The following is a 19,739-nucleotide window of genomic DNA, read 5'->3' on the forward strand; positions in this document are numbered from 1 at the left end:
CTCTGCCTGTGTTTGCTTCTATTATTTATTGACTTCTGATGTACTGATTCAAGTTCTTCATATGGAGTCAAAAGAAAATTATGTTAATACAAGCTATCAGTTATGTTTAACATAAAACATGTTAAACACCACTTTGATGTTAGAGAGAATTGGATCGTACATTGTAGTTACAGCTTTTAAGATTCATTGCCTCTGAATATGGCAAAACAATAGTAAGAATTTGGTCTGTGCAAAATCATGTGATTGAGGTAGTTTCTTGATGTAAGGTTACCATGTTTAGATCCATTTTCCTGCAATGTAATTTTGACATTACTATCTTCATTGTTCAAAAAGGGCACTTGTCAATTGTAATTTTGCACTGTCAAGTGAAGAGAAAAAAATGAATGCCTATGCCTTTACCACCAGTTTCTGTTTTTTTCTAGCTCTATGCTCTATCTGTTATAATCGTTTCTTTATCTGTATGTCTACCTCTAGATAATTTTCTTTTTGTTATATATTACAGTTACGATAATATATATTTTTGTTTGCTTTGTAATTCTGTGGGCTGATATTCTTCTACTGTTGAGTTTCCATCAGTTTGCCCTTGGCATGAACAGTCTGGTGATCAAAAGGTCACAATTCTACAGTCGAAAGAAAATATTGCTGTCAGTTTTGTTCACTTGGGTTCTTTTGTTCTGTGAGATTGTATAGTTATTCTTTTCCAGCAGGTGGTGAAGTTGGGGATACAAAGATGGGCTCACCATTTTATAACGAGAATTGTCTTCCGTGAAACATGATGTTACTGAAATTCCTTTGTCATCAGCTGGCCAATATCCGTGCAAAAAGAAGTCCTTGGGGGTTCTTAATGCAATCGTCAATTTAGTCTCGGCAGAATTCCAGTCCCCATGCCATGTATGCACTAATAACATAAGCTTATAACGATCTTCAGATCATCCAGGTTTACAATTAGTTTAGTACAAGGTTGACAAGATATTTTATTTTTAAAAAAAAGAAGAGGAACCGAGTCCATATTTTTATTGGATAATTTTGACTTAAAAGAGGCATGATGATGGTACCTGAAAGTTAAGAGTGAATGAACGCACATATTTATACAAAAACTGCGAGAGTTCCTTTAAACCTAAGTGACTCGACACTGATGCTTATTTTCAAAATTAGAAGTGTCGAGAGAAATATTACAATTTACCGCTAGAAGATATCACTCTTACTATAATAAAAGTATTTTATTCTTTTCCAAATGTTTATAAAGGAGAGTGTAAGTGCTTGTTAACTTAGAGCTCGTTTGGATTGACTTAAAAAAAGTAACTTTTAAGTTAAAAATAAAAAGTTAAACTAAAATGACTTTCAAGTCAAAAAATAAAAAGTAGGGGGAGATCTTGCCAAACATTTCATAACTTATTTTAAGTTATTTTTTATCTTGCCAAGCACTTCGTAACTTATTTTTAGTCATTTTTAACTTATTTTAAATTATTTTTTATACTTGTCAAATACTTTCAGAAATAAAAAATTGACTTAAAAGTAGATTTGATCAACTTTTAAGTCAATCCAAACATGATCTTATATATAGGGACGGTAATGGGACAGGGTGGTTGCAGGATAAACCCGCAAAGATTGGACCCACCCCACATAGCAAAAAATTGTGTTTTTAATGCGCCATGCCCCACCCTGCACTGCATAATTTTTTTTTCTTTTTTAACTGAGTCTGACAAAAAATAAAATTCAGAATTTGTGTTGTCACCTTGCTGCAACAACAAAATGAAACATCTATTAGTTTGATGCGACTATATTAAATAGATTAATTCTGTTTGGAAAATTTTGCAGTGCAAATGTTCTCTGTTAGATCATTTTAAAAGTTCTTTCTATTATCAATTAACATACAGAAATCTTTGCTTAACAAAAATCCCACATTTTTGTTACTAGTTTGTAATAGCAACTGCGAATCCCTAACAGAATAAAATGAGCAAACAACCGCAGTAGTCCGTCAGAGAATTTGGCAGTCACACATCCTACCTCAAACAACCAAAGTTTTGGTAACCCCTTTAGGTCTTTTCGCTTTAAAAAAGTGCCCTTTAGGCTTCGGACTGTGTGCATAAAATTCGACATTAGCAATTCAATGTCTAGTTAATTGATATTTTTACGAAATTCAGCATTTATTGTAAATATTTGGTTAGACGCTTTCTATGTTTACACAAATAAGTAGACCCGTTTTTGTATCAGGCAGATTAAATGGGTATAACAGACCTGGGTTAAAATCATGCTCATCCACACAGAAGTCGGAAACCCAAAGACATTATCAGTATTAGCAAGCTGTTACAATATACACAGTCAAACGACACACACATATATATATACAACCACAAAGTGTAGAATTCCAACTAGCTTACGATGTACAGGACACAATGAATCACACTTCGTATGTATTGGTTAGGCACCAATAATCTTTACTTGCTCATTTTTACAGTCATCAAATTTTACACATCAACGGCAACCATTCCAAATTTAACAGGGTCAGTTTGAAATAGTAGCGTCTCTCCAGAAAGGAAATGGGTATGTTACAACAACAATTTACAGGCAGTCAACCTGTGCATGGTTTAAAATGTTAGCAAGACAGACTCTGTTCAACTAATGATGTCTTTAAGAATCAAAACTTACTAGTCAAAGTTTGCAGGAATGACGACCTCAGTTTTGGAAGCATTTCCAAAATCAACTAGAGTTTCCTGCAGACCCAATTTTTTAGTGACAAAAATGCATTTTACAGATACTAAACGGATCCAAATAGTCTCTCATGAATAAATTTATTAAGGCGAATTTCAATAGTGAAAAAAAAATCATGAACTACTCTCACCTGCTCAACAAGATTGCTCGAAGAACTAAAGATACCCACAGGAATATCATTTTCAAGGTTGCTACCAGAGCTGAATAGATTCTGAACCAAAACAGTGAAGTTTCCATAAGGTAAAATTTTATATCATGAAGTTTATATATATACACAAGAAAATGTTACCTTCTCAAAAAAAAAAAAAAAAAAAAGAACACTGAAAATAACGCTGTTACAGTGTCCAGTTTTTATTGCATTTGGCTCAACGGAATTAGAACTAAATAAACTTGTTAATATCTTGTGACTGCACCTCATGAAGTGAGTCCTTTCTTTCTCGTTCAGCCCGTCTTTTAATCATTATATTTTGGTGTTATTTCAATTAGATTTTAATGTACTACAATATAACCTTATGAGGAACCATTTCGATATTACTACTGAAAAGTGTGGTGTAATATAACATACGAGGAAATATTTAATGATTGATACAGTCTTACAAAACCAACGCATACCTTTTCCAGATCAGCACAATGATCAAGGGATCCTTCAGCAAATGCCTTCACGGGATTGTCAGGAGTTCCCTGCATGCAACATAAGATGCCTGAGAGATGATTAAGCTCATATTTGGTGGAGTATTTTGTAACAAAGTGCTTCCATATATGACCATCCTGGCAATTTATTCCACCTTCAAAATTGGACGTGTGACATCCAAGGATGTCTTACCCCGTGGACAATGCAAAACTTTGATCTTCTCATGTATCACGAACACTAAGATGAATGGATAAGTTGAAATTTTTCAGGAAGCCCTTTTAGGTGAAGGAGAAATAGCATGTATACAGAGAAATAACAGGATACTACATAAAGCATAGAGGATTAAGTTCTTCAGAGCCACTAACATATTTCTCATTCTTGCTGATGAAACATACCAGTTCGTTTGGTTCAACAGAAGTTTTCCTTCCTGCCTTGCTTAGATCTCTCAATGTTCCCTATACATCCAACAACGGAGCCATTAAAAACTTGAAAGAATTTAAGTCCAATAGAATGCACAAATATTGGTTAAAAGAAATAGAATGAACAAATCAGCTGACATGATTTGGCAAAGCCAATTCTATTTTGGTGATTGGTGCAATTTTAGAGAGCAAACCCAGAACATAGGTGAAAGCAGGTTTATTCAAATCTCTCACTCCCAAAAGAAATGAGAGGATAATCATAAAGTGGAGTATCAAGAAGAGGTAGGGGAGAGAGAGGGGGTGCGGGGGGAGAAAGATGAATAGAATGCAGGAATTCTATCACGTGAAAAAACAAAAGATCAGGAACATGACAATTAAAATACAGAAAAAGAAAAGGATGTCTTGCGTACCTTGTTTGCCCACTTAAGTCCACATGCATTGCAGAGTGTCCTTGGTCCATCCGGCCCACGACGCATCGCTGGCGTACAATTTTCACTCACACCACAATGGTGACACTTTCCAGGACTAATAATCCAAAAGAAATCAAGCAGGAAAAAACATTGGTCTTTAGCAGTTGCAGATACTACAGGCTGAAGCACTAAAGTGTGAAAAAATGAAAACTCACACAGTTACAGAATGTTGTGTGTCGTGTCCTTCAAGGCTACTCTTGGCTGAATCGCAGCTAGAAGATCCAGAACTTGATTTCAAAGATGCAAATTGACCATTTTTCCTATGCATCCTAATATACATGTGGCCAAGTAAGTTCATTACTCAAAACATTGATATCTGTATCAGAAAATGTTTCTAATTAATTTAGAAAATAAGTTGCTCTAAATTTTGCCAGAATATATATATATTTTTTTGGGATGCGAATAAAAAGAAGTTATGTTTCAGTCCTTCAAAACATGTTTAAATAGAAATCAGACTCTGGTTTTCACTTAGACATACACTTCCAGGGATAAATTCTTTAAATTCTACATTTACAAAACAAATCGACCAAGTCCATATTTCTTCTTTTATAAAAAAGCTAACAACCATCGACCAAATCGACCAAATCCATATTGCAAATACATTATTAGGTGAATTCCATCAAAGAAGTACTCCTAAAAAATCAAAGATGAACGAAAATTAAGGACAGACAAACATCATGTTAAATTGGTCAGAAAATGACATTGATACCATGGTACTAACACTTGGATATGAAAGGGTTTGTTGAATAAATATCAAAGAAAGCGTGCTGACGGCAATTTATATTACCAATGTCATCTTTTATTCATTTGTTTGTAAGTGACAATTTCACATTATCAAATATCATTGCCAGGTTAAAGTCTCAAAGAAAACCAAAAAATGGAAACAAGGCATATCATTTACCTTTGAGCAACCTCTTTCCTGACACTATATCTAATTTTCTTGTCAAAACATCTCTCCTTTCGCTTCTCTCGGAACCTCACCAAGGAGGCAAATCTTTTCGAAAGATTAGCTTGCTTTGGCAAATCCTCAACCTAAAAATAATACTGATCATCCAAAAGTATCATCAAACTATGTAGTGCAAGTTATAGAATTTGAATAGAATACCTTGTTGTCGAATGGAAGTTCAACAGTGGGCACAGCAGTAGGAATGTCGCATCCCCCCAATAATAAGAGCACTGCTTGCACCTGTTTTTACCAAAAGTATGCCAGAGTCAATTTCCACAGCTTTGCCAGTCATTATGCTACAACAACACATGATTGACACAACACAGTAACAACTCTGTCCAAATACGGAGAAAGAACCATGATTTATATGACAGACAATAGAAGCAAAACACCATACCATGTAAGATGGAGACGGAATCGTATTTCACTAAACATGCCTCCTGGATGAGAAGGACCATTATAAAAGTGAAACCCGAATATTTCTCAGCTATTTCTGATTCTTTCTTCAGAATCTGAGAAGCTGAGTAGAGGTGAATCACAGGAAGCAGCTGCTTCTAACTTTATATAGCAGGAAAGAAGGTGCAATGACACATAAAATTCCCAGCTATATTCTCAAGAATTTTCTTTTGGAGTAATATCTAGTAAACGGGCACAGAGAAGGAAATTCTCAGCCAAGTTACTATATCCAAATTAATTCTAGGATGTAGAGTGCAGAGTTAGCCAGACACCATTTCTATAAATTATGTCATTCCATAGTTGGACTGGCAAGGGCCAACGGACTATAAGGGGGATGGAAAACTTAAAGAATCACAAATTCCATTAGAATTACAATAGAAATGAATTTTTTTCACTAGTAGGCCGCTTTTAAGAGATGGATCGAACAAAAAACACTCTTGCGGCAGAAAATCAGAATTGAAAGAGCAAAAAACAACCAAGTAACAATTAACTCAGATGCCTCATCAAGAAGCCCTTGATATGCAAGAAAAATATGTAGAGGACTAAAGTAGAGAATTAAAGACAAAATATGTTCTTAAAGGAAATAAGACAAAAATATGTCCTGAAGAGGGTGGCTGATGTTGAGACATGCAAGATCCAAGGTTTGACTCCCAGCTACAACACTCGAGCAAAAGTTGCACTCATGTGCTGTAGTAGGCTAATTGGTGGGTTAGTCATGGTACGTCCAAGTTAGTCAGTCACCAAAATCATTCGAAAAATAATAAATAAGACATACAGATTAAAAATTTGTCCCAAATCATTCTTTATTCCCACTTCAACAATGTCCGATACTTCAACTAATCAATAAATAGCAGTACTACAACAACACAAAATTCGCTGAGCACAAAATATGTAGAGTTACCATCATTATTTTTTTTATGACAAGGAAACCCGCAGCTGCCACCCTTTGGGTGCGCACAAGGTAAAACCTCTGCTCCTATGCAATAGCTTGCAAACCACATAGGATAGGTAACCCGCACTAGGCAAGCCCGGTGCGACAAGCTCAACCCAGAAGGCGAACCCCTTGCTTTCGTTGGCAAGGGGTTTTGAACTTGAGACCTCCAACATGGAAGTCCCAAGCCCAAACCACTGGGCCACCCCGAAGGGTATATGTAGAGTTACCATCATGTCAGTAGCTAAGAGTGTACTCAAAATTCACTACATTTGCACACAACATTGTATTGTATCTACTGGTGAAACGAAACACTTTGTTTGGAACTTTGGATAGTTGTTACCTATTATTTCATAATCCATCGTATTATATTGTACTGTATTACTTTGATTAATACAACGTTTGAATAGATTGTATTATTTTCCGTTGTTACATAATGTCACGACACATCAACAATTTAAAGGACAAACCTACAAGAATATATGGTACGAGGTAGAGCTATTATTAAGGGTAGAGTAAAGGATAAAATAGGATTGTTACCACACTAAATCGGTTGTTACCTAAAATGAAACTTTCCGTCGTTAGGTAACAATGATTTAACAATAAGATACGATAATAATTAAATAACAATTGTATTTACACTAAAAGCACAATAAAATAGGTAAAGCACCTAATCTATGATTTGATGGGAAGTTCCAAAAACAGAAAATAGAAAAAAGCAATTAAATAGGAGTATCTGTCTAAAAATAGTAACTACCTTATCAGGAGTGACTGCAGGAAAAACATAGACTTCACCTTCAAAAGCAAGAGTAAGCTCACTTGTTCTAGAAACTTCCACAACTCCACCTCCGCCTCCGTACAACTGTTGGCTCTGTCCTCCATATTGATGGTGATTCAATACCTTCATGCTTACATCCTCAGCCTCATCCATAGTCTCTTCTCCTCCATCATCCTCATATGCGCCGTCATCATCGTCCTCCTCCTCCTCTTCCTCCTCCACCATCCGTATCGACGGCAGCGGCGCGTGATCCTCATACGGACGCGCCTGCAATGGCCGTGGATTCTCTGCCATCATGATACTCCTATATACTATATAAACGCCATGAAATCGTTAACCTAATCCTTCAAAATCACGCTAATTTTACAACAAAAATCACTATCCACAATAAAAAAAAATATCCAAATTTCTTCATTTACTAGCAAAATTTGAACTCCTAAGTTGAATCGTGATGGATTTCTCCTTCGAATTTCATGATCAAATTCAGATACAGAGAGTTTTGTTTGATCTTTAGGAGAGACGGAGAATGGTGATAACAAGGATGACGAGGAAAGTGTGAAGGAGACAAAAGTCCTTTTAACAAAAACACACCTTGAAAATGGTTGAATTTACAGCTTCTGCCATTGGTACTTAATTTCCTCAACGAGACTCTATTTGGGCAAATATTAAACTATGTAAAGTAAATAGTGGGAGACATATGTGGAAAATAATGAAGAAGAGAACGCTCACAAGTCACAACAATAAATGAGTAATAAAATTAATATGGATTGTGGTGTGGTGATCTGCATCATTCTTAATTAGAGGTTTGGGTTCGAGTTCTGAATACGAAGAAAATTCTGTTGGAAGTGTCACTCCTGAATATCTTGCAGAGCGCCATCTAGATTAGTCGGAGCTTCAATGTGGGTTTCGAACATCGATGAAAAACCAAAAAATAAATTAGACAATGTTATTACATTTTAATATTCGACCCTACTACTTATTTTCCATATCTTTATATCTGTAATAATATTAATAATAAGATGTAATTGTGTCATGTCCTTAATACCACCATTTAGGATTATATCCGTAGAAAATCTTGGATTATATTTTAGTGGATAATATATTATAGGATTATACGTGGAGAAAATCTTGGATTAGATTTGGAAGCATAAGTTGCTACTTGATTAAATTGGGTATGGGGAAAGTGGTCGGGTCTCATGATTATTTTTTTCTGGAAAATTAATACTCTATGTTATCCAAGTCTATGTTAAACTATAATAATTGACTACTTAAATGATAATTAAAGGTCACGTGTGTTTTTGTGTGTGGATGTACTGGTAAATAGTTTTTTTTTCACTGTTGGGCGGGTGGGGATTTGAAAAGGATATATACACGAATTTAAACCTCCACCTCTATCATTAGAACGAAGGTGTGAGTTGTTCTCCAACTAAACTACACGTAAAAAAAAGTAGAAAGATAAAAATAAACTTAACATGTTCATACCAATCTAATTGATTAATGAAACATGTCATAAATAATGATCTTTCACTTAAAATAACTCTGATTAATTAATTTGTTGTGTTTGCATATAATGATAATGTGTTTTTTACTTCTCTACTTTTTTCTAGAGGGTATAATGGCCAAAGAGAATGCAAACCCCATATTGTTGAAAATAAAATAAACATACTGTACCATTTCCAATATCTCCCTGCTGTCTACATCCAACTTAATTCTACTAATATGCCTAAACATATTGATTTTGATTAAATACATTGTCTAGCATTTCTAAGCTGAAACAGAAAAACAAATAAGAATCATCCCATTTTCATGCGAGGTTCGAGGAAGAGCTGCACCCATAGGGGCGTGATGTAGTCAACCTAATGCAAGCATCAAATGGACTAATGACCTATCACCTATATGCCACACGGAGACAATTTTACTGTTGTTTCAAGGCTCCCCTCGGAGGGAATATGAAAAATAAAATATACATCAGTCATCACATGTGGAAGTATAGATCATATGATCATTCTTCAGAATAAGATTATGATTATCCAAAGAGACAAAGTTCGATATACATCAGTAAGAAGCTTAATCTAAATTCTAGATAGGTAACAAGATCCAATATAAATTTAAAAGACTGTTTAATATATCAGGTCTTGATGCGAGAAACTGCAAATTCCTATTGAACTTCAAGTAACACCGGTAAATACAAGTGCATGAGAGAGATCCTTTGCTTTAACCAACAAATTTTAGCTAAGTTGTTAATCTGTCAATATAAATTTCAAAAGAAAAGAACAAAATTTGTGATAGTTCTCAATCGTGTCATCAAGTTGTTGAGAAAGTTTTAGTGATGAAATGTACCTGTAGTACGTATATATAATCTTTCAGTTGGATGAGAAGAAGATATGTTGATATAGTATGGCTTTCTTTCTAAGGCATCAAAGTCTTAGTCGAGGAATCACTGGCAGACTGATGAAGAAACTTGATAAGAGACGGAACATGGAGGAGCTCCATAGTCGGTGTTGTTGCAATCTTCATCCTACATGGATTAAGAAGTAGGCCGTGCAAAACAGCTTTAGAAAGATTCAATTCTTACACCAACATAGGATTGCTATTCAGCAATAAAATAAACCAATTACCTCTAGTTCGAGCTCAGTATTGTCATAGGATGCCTTATAGAGAGTCCTCATTATCCCCTGCAGAGTGATATAACAAGAAGTAAGGAATCAATAGTTTGCGAGTTTTTTCTGCCTAACAAGAAATTGTTACAAAAAATGCTAGAGGAGCCATTTATCAAACATAGGAAAGGCGGGCAAAGCAAACATTCTATGGTAATTTGTAACGATAATTTACATATGCATGCATTGCAGTATTTGATTGATTAGGCTTTCAGACTTGGTATTGGAAGACGAGCACTTTGTAGGTCCTAGTCCTACAATATATGGACACCATTCTTTCCAAATAGACCAAAATGCAAGTAAGTTAACATGATATATGGTTGTTCAGATGTATAAAGGTAAAAATATATTAAAAAGAAAAGAACATCTAAATGAAGGAGTAATCCTATGAGTGTTTTGATGATGTACATGCCAACCTTATTTGCCCAAGTGAGGCCACATGCATTGCAAAGATTCCTTTGGCCATCAGGACCACGCCTCATCATAGGGGTGGCCTTTGAACTAGTTCCACAATGGATGCACCTAGGAAACGAGATAGAGAGTTAGAATTAACATTGCTTAGGCATCCAACATCAACAAAATATTTCTTGCATACAAAAGTAGTTTTGAACACAAACCAAACAATACACATCGACTAAGTTTTTAGAAGAGATTATTCTTCAAGATAAAAAGCAGAACTATTGCTCATATTCAAAAACATACCGAGTTTCTTCTGAAGGGATGTTGTCCTGTTTTGGTCCAGTCGAACCTTTTCGAGCAAATAGGCCATTCTTACGCTTCATTCTGATTATTTATAAATGTGAATAATAAGCAGAAGAAATCAAAAACTGGAATAGAAGAACAGCTGTTAAATCTTCCATGCATTTTTTGATGACATTCCACAACCTGCTTAAACAAGAACAAGAAACTGTGGAAGGTGGCAGATATGTGTGTGTACTGCAAGAGCTATTGTCATTTAGGAAATGTTTTGCATCGTATTGCAGCATTTCATTTCTTAGAACAATGAAATTCTTGCACACCATTTTTATACTAAACACACATGTAATGAATGAAATGTCATACTCATCAGGAGTGTTACTTGTCAGAGTCAACTTTCTAAAGCAATTATTTTTAACGAATCCAGCGTTGTTGCAGGCTGCCATATGACTATTAATCTATTATAAAAGATAGTACATCTACACAATCAACACACTTCTTTTACCTACAGAAGTAAATCAGTGAGTTTTTCCCAGCATATTAAATAGCCAGTTCAAATCTTTAAGATGGACATCCCCACTTAATTGAATCAAGCAAACTATCTTCTTGGTTACTTTATTTCCTAACTTAAAATCATAAGAGAAAAAGGTCTGGAATGAAGAAGTTTCCAAACATCAGATTCAGGTAATAATCAAATAGTTGTGTGTTACAGGAAACTGAATGAGAAATACAGCACGAGTTATTTCTCATATGTTATCAGAAAAAGGGAGATATAATTAGTAATTATGGTTTCATGGAGACTAATTTAGTGATAATGGAGTCATGGAGGTCAACAGAAGAACTTATCCCGTTCAAGTCAAGTAAACTCTATATGCAAAGCTTTGAATTGTAAATGTGATTGCAATATATTCAAAAAACTTTTGGTTTTGTTGGTAAAGTTTGATCAGCCTCTTTTTTTTTTTTTAATAACAGTGGTGTCCGGGCAAAAAATTGATCAGCCCTGATAGGGATTAATTTCATAGAGCAATCTTGTGCATAAGTTCATTGGAGTGCTAGAATTCTACTTTTACTGAAACAAAAAAAGAGGAGATAGAAGTTCCATTTAGGCAGTAGTAGATCAGTCAATTTACCTGAACGCAACTTCTTGGCGGATACCATATCTGATTTTCTTTTCATAGCATCTCTTTTTCCTCTTTTCATAAAATCTAATGAGGGATTCAAGTCTTTTTGGATCTGCACAGTGCACTGGATGGTCCACATAGTCCTAAGGCAAAAAATCACCAAATATTACAAGGATGCAGATGCAAACCAAAAGAAGAAACTTGCATAGAAAAGGATACCTTCTGGTTTGCACTCGACAAACCTAAAGCTTGTGTGCCTGGAGAATACTCATATCCACCCAAAAGTTGAAAAAGCGAATGGACCTATGACATTGAACCATCGTTACTCGTTAGCCTAATGCTTCACAATCAGATTAAAGAAATATCCAGCCAAATGCAATAGTCAGTTTTCCATTCCCATTTAAAGAGTAAAGCTAAGAAACAAGCCAATAGAGACATAATTAGTTAAATAACTATTGCAGGCTCATCAAGAAGTTTCTTGTTCATCCAATACCGCCCCTCTCTCAACAACTACCACTACAACATAATCCAAACTAACTGAAGTCGTCTATATGAATCATCAATATCCATCCTGCTCACTAAACCCCTAAAGATAATTCCTTTATTGCATAAAAGAAAAGAAAAGCCCTGAACCTCGAGACAATCAAGCTACAAACTTTAAGGATACGCCATAAACACTGATCATTAATCTCATGTGTTGGCTCTTCAATCTGAATGATCAAAATTAAACCGGCTTCAACACATTTAAGCACGCCAAACACATTAACACTAGCTCAATCTCTATGGAAAAAAGAAGAAGTATAGAAAAAAATCCTCAAACATTACCGGGAATAAAAGAATCAATATCAATCCAACTGCACCTCAATTACAAATTAGCTGGTGTCATCTATAAACTTAAGCTACATACAACTCTTATTACAAGTGGATTGAGAATCATGAGGTGTAACGATCAAATCTCAACACTGACAAAAACACTAGTGATTTCTTCCTCATCTTTCATAGCTTGGTTGACAGCTTGGAATTAGTTGAGGCGTGCAAAAGCTAGCCCGGACACCATGGTTTATCAAAAAAAAAAAAAAATCTTAAAGCATTTTTATACTGATCCTCAACTTATACATACACTTAACAAATTACACAATTAAAAGTGCTCACCTTATGAGTAGTAACACCATCAAAAACATAAATTTTGCCACGAAACGATATAGTGAGTTGATCAAACTTAGCCTCTCGATTTTGCAGAGCAACGACATCAGAAGCACTACAAACTGTGTAATGAGGCATCGTGACCTTAACACTATCCACCCGACCTCCGTACCCAACCGGAAAATTTCCAACCGCCTTTTCATTTCCCGCCGGAACTTCCTCGCCGGCGCCGGAAAAGTGGCTATCCACATTCATCGCTTGCATTTGACAGTTCATTTTTTGCAGTTCACAGTAATACTATTTGTGAAATCATTTAGTACTATATAGAAATTTCGATTTCGTACTGACATTTTTCTGCTGTATGGGAAACAGAGGAATGGAAGAAGAGAAGAAGGGTGTGAGGACTGAGGGAACAGAATTTGCCCCTCAAAGTTGGAGATAATTACGTGATTTACCAGCTTGTTAAGAGCGGGACAGTGGGGATATTTTTGGAATTCGCGGAGAATGTGTTAACGGAAAATTGTCGTCCGTACCGAAAATAACAGAGTGCCTTTTCGCGCTTTTTTTTTTTGTTTTTACGTTTTTAATTCGTAATAGAATGTTTTAAAGTAATAATGTAATTTTTGGAAGTTTCTTTATAGAACATTTTGATTGAGAAGTTAATTGATCGGAACTTTGGTAATATTATTCACAATCAGTACGGTTTATATTAGATTATATATAATAATGTTTTTGAGAAAAGGTGATGAAAATGTGGGTGAGAAAGAGTGTCGATCCATTTTTAGTATCAATTCAGATTCATGCCACGATATTAATACAAAAGTTATTATCTTGTGAGGAGACTAATGAGAAAATATAAAAAGGAAAAAGATGACTTACCTATAGTGTTCATTAACCTAGAAATGACGTACCTAGAACAAAATCCCATGGAAATTTTATGAAGATGCGTAAAGGCTAGATGAGGCTTACGTTATGATGAAAGACATGTATGATGAAGTCCAAACTCAAATAAGAATTGTGGACAGGTGGGTGAAGACTAAGAACACTTTTCAGTCGAGATGAGATTACACCAGTGATCAGTGCTTAACCCATTTTTATTTGTCTTGTGGATGAATTGACACAACATGTTCAATATGAAAGATCATGATGTATGTTGCTTGTCAGTGACATAATACTAGTTAATGGGACTCATAGTTGGATGGGTGGAGACAAATTCTAGAGTCTAAAGGATTCAAGTTATTGAGTTGGACAATAGCATAATATTACAATTTCAGTGATACACACATAAGGTGAAACTTAATAATTCACAAATTATTCCAAAGAGAAAAAAAAGTTTTAAATATCTTTAGTTTGATCTAAGAAAATGAAGTGATTGACGATGAAGTCACACGTCGTATTGATGAAAATCGTGCCTCCAGAGTCTTATGTGATAAATAAGTACCACTAACCTTAAAGGTAAGTAACTATACATAATACTGATAGTTAAATCTACTTTGTTGTATGAGGTAAAATATTAATCAATTAAGAACTTTCATGCTCAAACCAAATTGCAAAAATAAAAATATAGAGATAAATGTGTGTATACACTATGTCATCAAAGAAGTGACTCAAACCATATGAATGATCACTTAATCTTAGATAAGCGGCCTATCATAGTCACTCAACTTTGGATATGGATGGTGCAAATTAAAAATTGATTAGCAAAATCAATTTCTAAAAAAATTCAAAAACTATGAAAGATAACTGCTAGCATAAAACAAGATGATTTCAATTAGTTACATAAAATATGAATTTAATTAGCTATTTGAATATATATACTGTAAAGGGGCCGATCTTTGAACACAAGTAGTTCACTGATGTAACCCGCTTTGGCAGCCAACAACCTTGTCGACTTCAGCCTTTCAACACTTAGCCAAATTTAGGACTGTTTTGGTGTTAACTCGAAAAATAGGCAGCAACGTTTTTGAGTCTAACTCTTGGACATTTTAAGCAACATAAAACAGTAGACGACAATATAATTAAAGCCACGAAAATATAAAATGAGACAAAGGCAACCAGCTTTACAGAAAACTTAATTTCCAACTTGTATTAATAAAGAATACAAGAACACTCTCAAATCGTACCAACCTTGGTACTATAAGATCACCCTAGACCTTAACTAAGATTTGACACTCTAATTAGTATTCCCTAATACTTAGAACAATCAAACCCAAAATTACACCATAGGCAGCCTGCACATTTATAATACTATGTGCAGTCAACTACCGACAAGTGGCGTAATTAAAATAAAACACTTGTTGGCCTTAGCCTGATCCTTTCCTATGTAGTTGACAACCCACAACTACTTGGTATATTCAAAATAATTCAAACAAGGCGCCAAACCCAAGCTCTACACGAAATGGGATAATGCTGCACTTTTTAGTAACGGCCGGTCATGTGTTTGGTATGTGTTTTGTAACCGCCGGTCATGTGTTTGGTATGTGTTTTGTAACCGCCGGTCAGCTTTGACTTTGCTTGCCTTTTGGACGAGCTCTTCCCATGTTTAACACTGCCATACTTAGCCTTTTCAGCCTTTCATTGTTCCCACTCAATGCTGCCACACCAAGGTCACAAATCTATGGCATTGCTTCATCCTGTGTTGGCATCAAAGCCCTTTCATTGATGCCTTAGTCTTGCTGGTCGTTTGCCCTTGTTCTTTCTTTGAATATCAATGCTATGCCCACACAACATTGTTAAGCTTTCATCTTGTCAAGTCCTCACCAAACTGCCTTGTCTTCAAGTCCTTGGTCCTCACTTGTTGCTTCGAAATCAGGCCATGGTGCCATTGCGCACACCTTAGCTTCGTCAACAATCCGTTGTCAACTTAGCCTTGCATGTTTGTTTCCTTGGCTTATGCAAGGGACAAGGTTAGCATGCTTAATACCTTGTCCATGCTGCCATTTAATTGAGTGACTTAGATCAGGAGTCTAACATATACCTAAGTAAGTAAAGAAAGAAACTTTTAGCAATGACCACCAAGGAAATTGCCCGCAATCTGGGGTTGATTCGTGGAGTGGAAGAATTCTTCCATTTTAAAATGTACTCACAAGAAGGTTGCTTCAGTTTCTTCCATTGATTGGTCATTGAAACTAAACTTTCATTGTTATTTGTTGCGGCTTGTAGTTGTAAATATTTTTCAGATTTGGACATATATATATTCTTTGTTATTTTTCCATGTTCTTCCTAGAGATTTCTTAAAAAATAGAGATAATAGAACAATAATTTTCTTCCCATTTTCAATCGATCACTCAATACTCAAAAACGTCCGTCGAAGCCCCACCGATAGAAACCTCCCAAAATTTTACTCCTTTTTGAAGTAATTTATTTCTTGGTTGTTTCTTGTTATTGGTTTATTTTAAGCTTAATGGGGTGTGAAGAAGATGAGGAGGGTGCGGTGTGAAGAAGAAGAGATGTGGGGGTGGGGCTTAAGAAATATTTTGAGTTTTATTTTTATTTTTACTTTAATAATTATCTGACGCGCATGATTTTTTAAAAGTTATTATTATCTTGTCATGTCAGCTTTAGGGGTAAATAAATTTACTTTTAAATAGCAGAGGTGTGTAACAAGTCGTTATGATAGTTTAAGCGTGTAACTGACTTTTCGATACAATTTAGGAGGAACTATGCCTTTTCCCATTCAATTAGTGAAAAATTACGAGAGATAAATTCTTTTTATGGAACTGCTAAAATTAGATGATATAATCAATTATAGAAAATATAAATTTAATTATTTAAGTATACCCCATATTCCGTAATATATCTAAAATATTCATATTTAAGACAAATACCATATTAATAATTCGATTAATGAAGAATAACAAGCAAAACAAAAACAAAAACAAATTAAAGAACAAGAAAATAATAATAATAAATTTAACTGAGAACTCAATATTTAGGTTTTTATCATTTTGTTTCAAAATAAGTGATGTTTTAGTATCTTAAAGAAAAAATATTGATCTCATTCTTCCCTAAATATCCTTATTTTAATACATAAAATTTTACATCATTAAAAATTACTTTTTAGAATTCCCAACTTCTTAATTAAGAGATCCAAATTAAAAATATCAATATTTCCTTTTTAGATGGGATTGGCTTTACTAATCCAATTTGATATTTGTCCTACTTAAACTCTGTTACGTAATTGCTTGCTAAGCAAGGAAGACAGAAAAATCAATACATTAAAGTCTAATTAGTTCCCTAACCTAACTACTTCAGGATTCTAATTTCAATAAATTTGACAAAAATTCTCTTAATTAACCATACAACATTAGGATTCAAGTCTATAAATAGGGTACGTTGCTCTGTTTAATCACATAGAAATTAAGTTTAGATACATATTTTAGGGTTCTTCATAAAAACATGGATATTACTGAAGTTGATCATTATGTTGTATTGGATTTACCATCCGGTGAACAAGGTGCCAAGCTTTCTCAGAAGGAAATATCGAAAGCCTATCGAAAAAAAGCATTAGAATTGCATCCAGACAAGAGGCCGGATGATCCGAATGCTCATGAGAATTTTCGAAAGCTCAAGACTTCTTACGATATTCTCAAGGATGAAAAAAATAGGAAGTTATTTGATAGTACTCGAAAGATTACGATATCAGATCTCGATCTTAAGGCAAGAGCAGAGGCAGAGGCAAGAGAGCGTGCTGCTGCTGCTGCTGAACGTTATGATTTCGTCGAAAAGGAGGAACTAAGATTGGCTAGGATTGCTGCGCATAATGCTCAAAGAATGGCTGGTAGAAAACACAAAGAGGCTGGACGAAAAATTAACCATGGAAGGGCTCGAATTCGTGCAATGCGTTATGTAAACAAAGTGTCACGAAGTATTTCTAGTGGAAAAACTAAGAAGGAAGCTGATCGAATTCTGGCCAGTTATTCAAAGAAAAAGCTGTGATGGTTGAATTTTTTTTAATAGTTTGTGGTCAATTTCTTACCTGAGAGTTTTTAGTTTGTTTTTGTTGGCAGGTATTAATATTATGCTCTCCTCTGCTCTTTGGGACATGGTAGAGATTTCTTACTTGGTACTATAAATATTTAGTTACTAAAAAATTATGTTTCTCCAGTTTTGCCCAATGGTCAGAAAGTTTTAAATTATTCTCAGGTTAATTTTGTGTTGTGTTTACATATTAACTATAGTCTATGTTCATGCTAAATGTGTTGTTTTATTATTTGACATATGAAGGTGCTGTGGATGTGGATAGCGAAAGTCACGATTGATCAAACACCAATACAACTTTTCATCTGACCTCCGATTCCAATTGCTCATCTGATCCTATTTGATTGTATTAACCTACTCTGTATCAACTTATGGATTCAACTACTCATGTGATGTGCTGAATTCAAAAATTGTTCTTGTGAACCAGGGCTCACCAGACGGAGCTAGATTTTCCGTTCTGAAATTTAGAGAAGGTAACTGATTGAGTTCTAGAGAAATTATATCAACCTCTTTTAACTATAATTTTTATCACAAATACAGGATCTAAGCCAAAGTTATTGGATTCTGTCAAACCCCTAAACGACCAGCTTCGAAACTGCTTCCAAGCGCTCCCGAGCAGCCCAACCCTCAGAAAAAGGGAAAGAGCCTTCCATTAAGAGATATAAAGCCATATAGAAGAGCTATAAAGCCAGATAAATCTTGGCTCAAACTCATCATTACCAAACCTCTTCTCAAGCTCATCATAACTTCTTTTGGGACTCGACTCAAGTTCATCCTACATAATTTTATTTCTTCTTCTACGTAATCTATTGATCACAAAATGGCTGCAAATCCGCAATCTTCTTCTTTCTTAGTTAAAGTTCCCTTTTTCTTGACAGCTATAGTTTCTAAGTTGGACGATTGGTATTCTGTAGATGAAAGGTAAATTCAGGTATGCTCCTCCTTCTTAGAAGGATCAAAGGGACAATCTTGCCTTCTCTCCTAACGAACAAATTCCCATTTGTTACTCCATTTCACTACTTGGAGGGAGGTTTTCTCTTATTATAGATAATACGTGCACACATGATCTATCTAAATAATGGACTAGGTTAACCAAGACGCATTCAGTCTTCGATAGCGACTTTCAGACCATTCCAATCATTGTATTCTTCTCAACCTCTCCTCGGTCACTGGACTGGATTACTGAACTCCACCTTCCAAATGTACCTAGACGACGAGTCAAACGCATCAGAGCGACGATCAAGGAGTTGGTTCCCCACTGGAAGGGGGACTTGAGATTTCCATCTCAAGGCATATCACGACATGCAGGCAACACCAGCGAGACCTTGGAAAGCAACCTGATTGGGTGTCCGAGAATTCATAGTACTTGCATCCTCCCGAACTTTATATTCATCATTTTTTTTAAAACGAGGGGAGGGGATCTCTTTTCTGCAACAGAAAAAAAAGGGAGCAGATTTGACGTGACACAACCTAACGATATATACATCAAATACCAATGCTACATCCATTACCTCTTGAATTTTGGATTTGAAGGGGTTATCCCTTCAATCCTTATTTGAAAGCGAAAATAATAATTATCTTTGTGAGGATGTAAAGCCTAAGCATATACAAATCTTTCCAAAAGATTTGGTATTCGATGGAGAGCGAGAAATCTTTGAGCTGACTGTTATCCTTAATTGGTTGAAACAATGGTTGACTTGGGTTTCTTGGTATCATAGTATTGTATTATCACCAGATGGCCAATATCCACTACTTTAACGAACAATTGTATTTCGTTGCTCACGTATTGATAGAGACTT

At 35.1% G+C, this 19,739-nt stretch overlaps 3 protein-coding genes across 3 annotated transcripts; 1 reads left to right on the top strand and 2 right to left on the bottom strand.

Moving 5' to 3' along the window:
• Positions 1-2,315: 2,315 nt before the first annotated feature.
• LOC125814218 (GATA transcription factor 24-like) lies at positions 2,316-7,977 on the bottom strand. The gene is made up of 10 exons (XM_049493680.1): positions 7,323-7,977; positions 5,338-5,418; positions 5,134-5,264; positions 4,388-4,501; positions 4,173-4,287; positions 3,739-3,798; positions 3,325-3,393; positions 2,843-2,923; positions 2,650-2,714; positions 2,316-2,577 (listed from the first exon to the last, which is right to left on the bottom strand). Coding segments are annotated over exons 1-10 (1,035 nt in total). The 5' UTR covers positions 7,641-7,977; the 3' UTR covers positions 2,316-2,576.
• Positions 7,978-9,780: 1,803 nt separating this feature from the next.
• On the bottom strand, positions 9,781-13,244 carry LOC125814094 (GATA transcription factor 25-like). The gene is made up of 7 exons (XM_049493549.1): positions 12,970-13,244; positions 12,037-12,120; positions 11,827-11,960; positions 10,703-10,783; positions 10,417-10,522; positions 9,962-10,018; positions 9,781-9,861 (listed from the first exon to the last, which is right to left on the bottom strand). The coding sequence occupies exons 1-7, from the start codon at positions 13,234-13,236 to the stop codon at positions 9,781-9,783; spliced, it is 810 nt and encodes a 269-aa protein (XP_049349506.1). The 5' UTR covers positions 13,237-13,244.
• A 4,114-nt stretch (positions 13,245-17,358) lies between these two features.
• LOC125814095 (uncharacterized) lies at positions 17,359-18,596 on the top strand. Its single transcript, XM_049493550.1, has 4 exons — positions 17,359-17,875; positions 17,970-18,025; positions 18,368-18,413; positions 18,481-18,596. Exons 1-4 carry the CDS (start codon positions 17,359-17,361, stop codon positions 18,594-18,596), a joined length of 735 nt encoding a protein of 244 aa, XP_049349507.1.
• Positions 18,597-19,739: the final 1,143 nt, after the last annotated feature.

The sequence above is a fragment of the Solanum verrucosum genome, unplaced genomic scaffold (genome assembly GCF_900185275.1).
Source record: "Solanum verrucosum unplaced genomic scaffold, falcon-dt-bn FXZP01000230.1, whole genome shotgun sequence".
Lineage (NCBI taxonomy): Eukaryota > Viridiplantae > Streptophyta > Magnoliopsida > Solanales > Solanaceae > Solanum > Solanum verrucosum.